Raw genomic sequence first — 10,742 nt, forward strand, 5'->3', positions numbered from 1 at the left:
AACCTCACCCTATATATATATATATTATTTTTTTGTATTTGAATGGGACAACTCTATGGTGCCGCAAACACACTCAAAGTCTCGCAATAAGTAACAAGTTGTCTAATATAACTAGTTTTATATCCGTCTGAGTTCGGTTTTTCAAATTAATGAAATTAAAACTTACCGAAACGTTTACACACTAAAAAAAGGTCACTTAACCGAAAGATTGAACAAAATAATTTGATTTGACGTCACCAAATGACAACCAATGATATGAATTTCTGTTACATGTGACTATGTGAGGAATACAAATAGAATTAAAAATTTTTTTGATGGAATAAGAAATTATAATTTACTATAAAACGATTACAATAGAGTGGCAGGCAAACGGGCAACAAGCTGCGCCGCAACCCCCTTTTGAATAGCAAAGCCAATCCTGCTAAAAATTACAGTACCTTAACGATTATAGTATATAGTTTCTTGAATTTAATCATTTGCTCATAGAGGTGTTGGATCGTTGCCTAGCAGATGAGTGGTTATTGAAGTGGATTCTCTCTTTAGTAGTAGATGTCCAATGTTGACTAAGAGACTCAAAATCTCGTGTTAAAGAGGTGGAGGTTCGAGTTCTCTTTAAGGCATAATATTAAAATGCTCTCATTCTCTATCTCACTCACACACCAATCGCAAGCCAACCATCGTCGATTCATCGTCTTCCCGTTGCAAAAGATGTAATTTCACAAATTGGACGTCAAAATGACAATATGGAAATCGAAAGCAAAAATCCCCAAATACGACTACAGTTGCAAAATTCCCAAATTCATAACAACATTATTTCATAGCCTTAAATCCTAATTCGTTTGCAAAATCCCCAAGTTCATTATGTAACTTTGGCATAAGTATAGTAATTCAACTATGAGCTTATGTTAATGTGGACCGTTAGGCATTCCGGGTTTGAGGCTTTACACATTGGAGGATGCTTGGTTAAAAAAATTTAATTATTATAAAAGCTAATAAATTTAAAAAGACATACGATCTTGTTTAACAATATAAATGTTGCGTATTATTGGCACATGTTTGATAAATTGGTTAATTACCTATGTTTCGGTTACATACAATGTTTTGTTTGATTAAACTCTATATCCCATCAATCATAAAAGTTAAAACCAGAGAACGCTAGACATAGTTAAACAAATGTTTCTGTTACATGCAATGTGCTTGTTTGATTAAACTCTAGATCTCGTCAATCTTAAAAGTTAAAACCAGAGAACGCTAGACATAGTTGAACAAGATAAGACATGATAATTAACTAGAGAACGTTATGAAGAGTACAATTTTGATCATTTACAAGTGGGGAGATAATACCATGGTATATATAGTATAATTGAATAGTCTATTTAATGCTCTGGTTTCCTTAACAACTAATTTATACATGAGTTCATGTTTATAAATCATATGCGAAAATTCATATGATTATCCGTCCGTCCCAACAACATCAACACAATCATGTTTTCTCTCTCGCTGCAACATACGCATCGTCAAGATCATAAACGACAACCTCAATAACTTTCATACGAAATTGAGGCAATAAGGTCAGGCCCACGAGACCCGATTTGAACAATGGTATTTTGAAGACCCTTGTAAATAACCTGGTTTATGCTCATTGCTCACCCATATAGGAGCAAACATGTCAGACCTGCAACACTTAACCCACTCTTTTAATTGTATTCAAAAGATCATAGAACCGACCCTATTATAATATAACTGGGCTCGGTCTTTATGCTTAATCCTGGTTCATGCTCTTTGACCTATTAAGATAAACAAACTTTCCATCTAACTTGTTTTATTAGAACGGCAACTTTTTTTTTGTGTTCAGGTCATCTTACTCTCTAGTTTTAAGAGCCCCGCTGCCCCACTAAGTCAATAGTTTGTCTTAACCGTGCCCACGCTGGCTACAAAGTTTGGTTTGGGCATTCCCATTGGAAACCATACTGCCAGCTGCACTTGACAGTCGTTGTGCCGTCACAAGTGCATAACTCTCTGCGTAACACATCGTGGGACGAAAACCAAGGTGGGCTCGAGATCCGAACATACAACTTCGCAAGGCCTAGCTCAAATCCTTCTTTGTCATTATCCACCTAAAATAACACAAGTGAAGATCAAACTTGAGTCTCCACTAAAGAACCCCAAACCTTCGCCTAACTTGGTAAGGTTCTGTTCATTTACGACCCTAATAATAATAATAATAATAATAATAATATATAATAAATAGAAAGTTTGGTGCCGCAAGTGACTTATTGGCCATTTGGTAGCACTAAACTGGTTCGCAAAGTTTGTTTTTGTTTCTTTAGTTCAGTCATCGTAACTAATGTAACAAAAACCGAGTGAATGTCATTTTTTTGTGTTTTGGGATCGATAATGATCGGCTTCTACCAACACCCGCGTTTTACCGACTGACGTTACCCTATTGTTCCACCTCAACTTTTTTTACCTTTTTGTTTTATTTTGGTTTTAATTCTAGTACAATAACACACGTCGTCGAAACCGACCGAATTCGTGTTGACTTACCGCTCAATCCATAGCGCCGACAACACTTAAGTTTTACCACAATCCGAGTTTTACGTTGCGCCGGGTAAAAAACTAGGCAGGATATAACACATAACAGGGATATCAAGTGCACCTACCCAAAAAATTACAAACAGCTTTACACACTTTCTTTCATCGGCCGTCTCTGTAATAATAATAATAATAACAATCCTCCTTCGTCAAATTCACCAATCGGCGATTTGAAACCCTAATTCTCACCTTCAAAACCTTCAATTACACACACAAATCATTTCAGTTTGGAACGATGGATTTGGATCTGTGGCTATCGAAGGTCAAAGAAGGCCAACACTTGACCGAAGACGAATTGCAGCTCTTATGCGAATACGTAAGCGTTTATTCGTCCTCTGTATGTGTATTGTTATGTGAATGTGTATGTATGCTGTGTAATGATGAATTAGGGTTAGGATTTCATGTTTAGTGAAATTGAAACTGTTTGGAGCATGATTTGTAAGTTAATATTCATGAATTGCAGCTCGTATGCGAATACGTAAGCGTTTATTTGTCTTCTGTTATGTGAATGTGTTTGTATGTTGTGTATTGATGAATTAGGGTTAGGATTTCGTGTTTTTGTGCGAGTTTAGTGAGATAGGAATTGGTTAGTGAGAATAGGTGTTATTAATGGTGAGGATAAGAGAAGTTAATATATAGGTTTAGTTTGCTTAGAAGTGGTTATGGAGTTCAACATTGGTGAACGAAATGTTTGTGTTTATATGCATTGGAATGATAGAAACTGTATGGGGCATGATTTATAAGTTAATATCCATGAATTGCAGCTCTTATGCATTTAAGTATGCATGTACACCCCTTCTCTATGTGGTTTTATATGTGAATTTGTTTGTCTGCTGTATCTGTATGGTTTAGGGTTATGATTTTATGTTTTTGTTTTGAGTTTATTGAAATGGAAATCCTAAATTTTGTCTATAGAAATTGGTTAGTGAGGATAGGTGTAATTTAGTGGTGAGGAACTGAGGATTAAAGAAGTTATAAGATCTAGGACTCTTGGTTTTCTTTGCTTAGAAGTAGTTACTGAGTTCAAGATTCGGAACCTTCCACCTAAGCTGTGCAGGAAAGCTCAAAGCAAATCCCAAGGAACAGTGAAGCTTCATAGGGACAAATATAGGAAATGTAAACCCTAACTTTTGTATGTACGCATCAAGGTTTTTTTTAACTAAATATGTGTTCATATGTATTTGAATGCTAGAAATTGTTTGGAACATTAACTTATTATCAAATCATGAACTGCAGCTCTTATGCGAATACATATGCGTTTATTTCTGATCTCTATGTGTTTTCTCATTCGAATATGTATGTATATTGTAACGGGATGAATCAGGGTTGTAATTTCATGTTTTTTTCTACATTGGATTGTGATTTTATTGTCTCGGTTTGAGATTTTGTATGAGTTCAGCGAAATGGAAAATTTTAATCTTGGCTGTTAGAAATTTCTTAGTGACAATAAATGTAATTTAATGCTGAGGATTAAAGAAGTTAAGATCCATGTTAATTATGTTTAAAAGTAGTTATTGAGTTTGAGATTAGGAACAGTCATAGGTTGGTTGGTACTAGATGGTGCTCTGATGTAGAGTTCCTGTATGATATCAGGAAATTGTGAACCCTCATTTTTGTGATGTAAGTTAAGATTTTGTGAACTAAACATATGTATTCATGTGCATTTGAATGCTAGAAACTGTTTGAAACATGGTTTATAACTTAATATCCATGAGTTTGTTAATTTAAGATTTGCAGTATGAAATAACTGTTTACATCTTTGTCATATCCTGTTAGTTGGAGGATTCTTTCTTGTAATTATTGGGCTGTCTAGTAATACATGTAAACATTAATCAACAACAACCACTGTACCCAATACATCCCACCTGTAGTGAAGCTATTGTTAGGGTCTGTGGAGGTTGGAATGTAGGCAAACCTAACCTCTATTCACGGGGACAGGGAGGCCACTTTCAGAGAGACCCCTAGCTTCACACCGAAAAGACAAACAAACAAAACCTAACCATATAGAAAATATGAAGCTACCAATATTTGAAGAAAAAATAATGGGGGAAAACTAAAAACATATATACATAAATATAGGTAAGCAATAACACACACAGTCACCAAAACTGTAGGGAAATCTAAGCCCCTAGACAAAGCTAAAAACAAAATTGTACCATTCTCTAGAAGTCCTTAACCTTAATCCTATGTCTCTATGAACTCCTATCCTGGACATGTAAACATTAATCAAATACAACATATAGCAATAGTGAGTTGAAGAAATTAATAAAAATTTGAGATTTGCAGAATGTGATCTATAATTTGTGGGAGTTTCCAAACATTTTCAGACCTTTTTAAAGGTTTTAACATAATTTGTATTGTTTGCAGGTAAAAGATATCCTGATTGAGGAGTCAAATGTGCAGCCAGTCAATAGTCCGGTTACTGTTTGTGGTGATATTCATGGCCAGTTTCATGATCTAATGAAGCTTTTTCAGACCGGAGGTCATGCACCCGAGACAAATTACATTTTTATGGTAAATTTTTGTTGTATAACTATAAACGTCTCTGCACATTTCTTGTTTATGCTGGTAGTTTACAGAGTTTTTTAGTTTTATATTTACAATTAAAGTTTCTTGTGGTTCTTGCAGGGGGATTTTGTTGATCGTGGTTACAACAGTTTAGAAGTTTTCACAATACTTTTGCTTCTAAAAGCAAGGTAATTATTTGTATTCAAAGGGTATTAACCTTCTTTTTACCTACTTTTTACAAGCATGAATGCATTTGCACACATATACATATGCATGGCATTGCATGTCACAGTTTATGCAGTTTCATATGTATTCAATAAGCTGTGATTAAAAATAATAACCATTATTAAGACTTCAAAGATGATATTTGAAGGTTAGGGAGGAAATGCATTTGATGAAATGTCTTATCTGGCTTGAAATAACTTATCTCAAGTGAACTCATATGCACTATATGTGCATATTAGACTGCATTATAATGGTTGAACTTATATTCAAAAGGAAATTAAATTTCAAAAATCACTTTTACACGGATAGTTTGCAAATATTTCATCAAGCAGCTGAAATTGAGTTTCATTTTAAGGGTTTAAATTTTATGGAACCTTTCAAACTTGGGTTTTAAAGTTGCAATTATTAAATGTTAATCATCTCTCAAAATTTATTCTGACTTTAAGACAACATTATTATTTGAAATGAGTGTTTCAACGTATTCTAGAAATTAAATTCGAGTTTAAGATAACATTATTAACTTTTCTGTTATCTATAATCTTATATAATTTCTTGTTTTAAATGTACTTGCAGATACCCTGCAAACATTACTCTTCTACGTGGAAACCATGAAAGCAGACAATTAACACAGGTATAAGATTGTTTTTGTTTTAAAATATTTATGTTTTGTTTTTTTTTCTTAAATTACTTATGTTTTGTTTTTGTTTATGATAATTTTGTGTAGGTTTATGGGTTCTATGATGAATGCCAAAGAAAGTATGGGAATGCTAATGCATGGAGATATTGCACAGACGTTTTCGATTATCTAACTTTGTCAGCTATAATAGATGGAACCGTAGGCCCCATATTCTCTGTCGTTGTGTAGTTATGTAATATGTATCATTTTAATATGTTGCTTTTTGTTTGACAGGTATTATGTGTCCATGGTGGTCTCTCACCTGACGTTAGGACTGTTGACCAGGTTCGACTTGCTATGCAACAATTTTATATATAAAAACTCTCGTATGTTCATCTTAATGTGGTGGCTACAAGTCTACAACTTGCTATTCATGATTCTTTTCTCTTGGATTATTTTTGTTGCTTTTTTTCTTTTTATAACACCACTTTTCAGATTAGAGTCATTGAACGGAACTGTGAGATCCCTCATGAAGGACCATTTTGTGATTTGATGTGGAGTGACCCAGAAGATATTGAAACATGGGCCGTGAGTCCTCGTGGGGCCGGATGGCTTTTTGGATCTAGAGTTACATCTGAGGTAAAACCATTAATTCAAACATTGAACTTGTCACTTCGTTGCAAGCCAACCATTCTACTTCACAAGAATAATGCTTGTGTTTTGACCAAAAGTCAACAACATACTATCGTTGTTTTTCATAATGAAAAATGTAATATTTTTATTCTATTTTGAAGGTAGTCAGTGACCCTTTACATGTTTTATGTTTCAGTTCAACCACATCAACAAGCTTGATTTGGTATGCCGGGCCCACCAACTTGTTCAAGAAGGTCTAAAGTATATGTTTCAAGATAAAGGACTTGTAACAGTAAGTTTCTTTTTTTGCATTAATCTTTTGTATATATTTATTGTGCCAAGTATAACTACGAAAACTGTATTATTGCAATAGTAATTCGAATCGTTAAATCAATGATTTAGAAGGTTGTAACTTATATGCAATAAAATATACTTTTGAGTATTAGAACATGTTTAATCGGTTCTGCTTTTAGCTATTTTTTTATTTGACCCATTTTAGATAAAACACACCCCGTATCGACCCATTAGTTATTTCAGTCTTAATGTTGTTTTTCATTACTACCCGTTTTAAAACTTTTGTTCTTGATCATGCAGGTTTGGTCTGCACCAAACTACTGTTACCGTTGTGGCAACGTGGCTTCAATATTGAGCTTCAGTGAGACTATGGTATTATCACAAATTGCCTATTATGAAATCAAATATTTATTTTCGGGATTATTTAGCTGTTAATTAAAAAGAACATGTTAAATGGTTGATAATTGACCTGTGATTCTAACAGGAGAGAGAGGTAAAGTTCTTCACGGAAACGGAGGAAAACAATCAGATGAGAGGTCCAAGAACAGGGGTACCTTATTTTTTGTGATGGAGAGAGAAAGCAGAAAGACATATTACGGTGCTGAATACGTGCAACGATTATGACGGCGTAGAGCATTTTCGGTACTTGGTTTTTTGTTCACAGATTCATTCGCTTGTTTATTGTGTTACATAATTAATCATATTCATGTGTTGTTGATGTTCTCCTAGTAGACTGTAATGTGTAACTTTTCTATGCTCTTTGACTTCATTTCAATCACAAACTTTCATGGGAGCTTTATAGCAACACTAAAAGAGTAAAGACCTACTTTGAGAATTGCATCAATCCGATCGATTGTTTTATAATTATGTTCTTTGTCTAGAAGGCTTTCGGCTTTGACCCGAACCATTTAGACGAGTGTTTTGACTTTGTGTTGGTTCACCTAGAGGTGGACAACAAAACCGGTTCCTGGAACCGGTTCGGTGGAACCGAACCGGAACCGAACCGGTTCCTACCCGTTTTTCGTAGGAACCGGTTCGGTTCCGTTTCAACCCGACGATCCGGGACCGGTTTGACATTTTTGGAGGTGGACCGGGTAGGAACCGGAACCGGTTCGACCGGAACCGGTTCTAGCCGTTGGAGTAGTTCTAGCCGTTGGGAAACGGTTTTATGGCCGTTTTTTGACCGTTGGGGTTAAAAATGGCCGTTTTTTGGCTCCCCAAACACCCCACTACTAGTATAAATAGGTATTTGGTGTAATGGGTTCATCACAACACTCAAAACGCAAACCCGAACGCAAAAAAATACAAAAAAACGCTATTACAACGTTCTGAGTTCTCTAATCTCTTGTTTTCTCTTCTTCTATATTCATATTTGTTGTTATGGCTGCCTCACAATCATCGGTTGGTCAAGGTTCCACCGTCGGACCAAGTTTCGTTCGTGTTGTACCTCATAATCGTAATCAAGAGATTTGGTGCAATTGGGATTTGGTTGAATTGAGTGACCATTCATTGAAGGCTCGGTGCAAGTTTTGTGGGATTTATTTAAACCCACTTTCGAATTCAAATTTGAAGAAACACATCGAAAGACCGTATTGCAGGGCGTTGAAACAGAACGTCGAGTCGCAACAAACGCAAATGGATAGTGAAGCCGGAATATTTACATACCAAATTGATCGAGTTCAAGATCGTATGGCGAAGTTTGTGATTCAAGAAGCTTTGCCGTTTAGCCACTTCGACAACCCTCGCTTAACCGCCATGATTCGAGATACGCTTCAACCACAATACACTCACGTAAGTCGTCATACTCTTAAACGTTATTGTTTAAAATTGTGGAAGAAGGCCAAAGAGGTACTAATTGCATATTTTGAAAATATAAATACGGGAATAAACTTAACTAGTGATGTTTGGTCGGCTCCACATGGTCTACCCGAATCTTATCTTTGTGTCACACCGCTCATTGGGTAGACCTGTCATCGTGGGAAATGATGAAACGCACCATTGCTTTCGAACTCTTTGAGTATCCACATACGGGAGATAATTTGTTTGAAATTTTAGATTATGTTATAAAAACTTATAAACTAGAAAATAAAATATTTTCAATTGCATTTGATAACGCGTCGAATAATACATCGGCGGTTGATAAATTAAAATTAAAATATACGCCGATTTGCAATGGTGTATTTTTTCACTCAAGGTGTGTTGCACATATAATTAATTTAATCGTGCAAGACGGACTTGCTTCGGATGAGGTTACATCGGTTATAAACGATTTTAGAGTAATGCTACATGAAGTTTTTAAGAAAAGTAAAAAAAGACAAATGGATTATAGAAAATTTTGTAAAGATGCGGGAAGAAAAGCTTTGGGAGCTAATTGGGATGTACCTCATCGATGGAATTCCACTTGCATAATGTTTCAAAGTGCTTTGAAACAAAGAGAAACTTTACAAATGTTTCATTCTAGTCTTGCCGAGAATGATTTGGCAATCCCCTTTTCAAATGAGAAATGGGAAATTATCAATGACTTATCGACTTTTCTTGAAGTTTTTAAAACATCAACTACGAAACTATCGGGAACGTATTATCCGACAAGTCCCTTGGTTCTTTCGGAGTTATTTTTAATCGTTAACAATCTTAAAGAATTTGAAAATAAAAGTCCAATGTTTTCAAACATCATATTACCAATGAAGTTTAAATTAAAAAAATACTTTCTTGAATTGCCACCGATTTTTACTTGCGCCGCCGCTTTAAACCCAATGTTAAATGTTACGGGGGTTGAATGTGTGATAGACGAAATTTTTTCAGCCTTAGATATGCATGAAGTTGACCCAAACTTTTCAACAGAGGCACAAAATGATTTTAACTTGAATTTTAAATTTATGTATGACTTTTATATAAATAAATATGGGTCAAACATACACATGCCTACGCCGGGGGGGTCTTCATCAAGTTCACGTGCTACTAGAGTACGAGACCCCATGATTAGCCTTATGAACACCGTTCGCAACGTAACGGCTAAAAAACAAAGGGGTAACACCCCTTCAAGCGAACTAGGAATGTATAGTGCATATGATTTCTCTACCGTTTTATCCGAAGAGGAATATGGCACTTTTGATGTTTTGGCTTGGTGGAAGGTAAAGGAAACCGAGTTTCCGATTCTTGCCACCATGGCCCGTGATTTACTAACCGCCCAAGCTTCTACGGTAGTTTCGGAATCTGCTTTTTCTCTTAGTGGCAGGGTAATATCGGTGAGAAGAACAAGACTGAATTCGGAGTTGGTGGAGATGTGCATTTGCTTGAAGGATCACTTGGACTCAATCGATCGTGTTCAACACGTAACCACTCTGGAAGACGAAACACCACTTGATGTTCGAGTGCACGACGAACAAGAAGGCGTTTCTACAAGTAATTCTGATGAATAAGTCGCCACTCAATAATTACGACGAACAAGAAGGCTTTTCTAGAAATAATATGTCACAACTTTATATTTATAAGTTTAATGTTTTGTTAGTTTGTTTTTGAATATTTTAAAACATGTAACCTTTTTTTTTTGAACTTCTTAAAGTAAATAAAATGAATTTTATGTTAATTGTTTTTTTTATTTAACATGTTATACAAATACGAATCGTATAACACAGCTCTTGATTATAATTCAGCATTTGACTTGCGTAAGCCAAAAGACTATAATACATAGCAAATTCAACAAATGTAACACGATACAGATTTAAGTTCACCATTACACGATACACGATACAGACTAATCAATTCAAACACGCTGACACTCATAGCATTAAGTTCAATATGTTGTTTACCATTGCTTTGTGTGTGAACAACAAAAGTAGCATGAGCCTCTTCAGAAATCAGAAGAACACAA

At 35.2% G+C, this 10,742-nt stretch overlaps 1 protein-coding gene across 1 annotated transcript; it reads left to right on the plus strand.

Moving 5' to 3' along the window:
* Positions 1-2,644: 2,644 nt before the first annotated feature.
* Positions 2,645-7,664, plus strand: LOC143560197 (phytochrome-associated serine/threonine-protein phosphatase). Its single transcript, XM_077048552.1, has 10 exons — positions 2,645-2,911; positions 4,963-5,109; positions 5,224-5,291; positions 5,902-5,959; positions 6,053-6,163; positions 6,239-6,289; positions 6,440-6,583; positions 6,774-6,869; positions 7,172-7,243; positions 7,356-7,664. Exons 1-10 carry the CDS (start codon positions 2,831-2,833, stop codon positions 7,437-7,439), a joined length of 912 nt encoding a protein of 303 aa, XP_076904667.1. The 5' UTR covers positions 2,645-2,830; the 3' UTR covers positions 7,440-7,664.
* Positions 7,665-10,742: the final 3,078 nt, after the last annotated feature.

The sequence above is a fragment of the Bidens hawaiensis genome, unplaced genomic scaffold (genome assembly GCF_021521415.1).
Source record: "Bidens hawaiensis isolate Kalapana, Puna unplaced genomic scaffold, B.hawaiensis_p1.1 tig00020232_1, whole genome shotgun sequence".
Taxonomy (NCBI): Eukaryota; Viridiplantae; Streptophyta; class Magnoliopsida; order Asterales; family Asteraceae; genus Bidens; species Bidens hawaiensis.

Bases quoted from the DNA above. Each gene is read 5' to 3' on its own strand.
- LOC143560197 (XM_077048552.1), top strand. From the start codon at position 2,831: ATGGATTTGGATCTGTGGCTATCGAAGGTCAAAGAAGGCCAACACTTG. The intron at 5,110-5,223 runs GTAAATTTTTGT...TGGTTCTTGCAG, and splicing joins AGACAAATTACATTTTTATG to GGGGATTTTGTTGATCGTGG. The intron at 5,292-5,901 runs GTAATTATTTGT...ATGTACTTGCAG, and splicing joins CTTTTGCTTCTAAAAGCAAG to ATACCCTGCAAACATTACTC.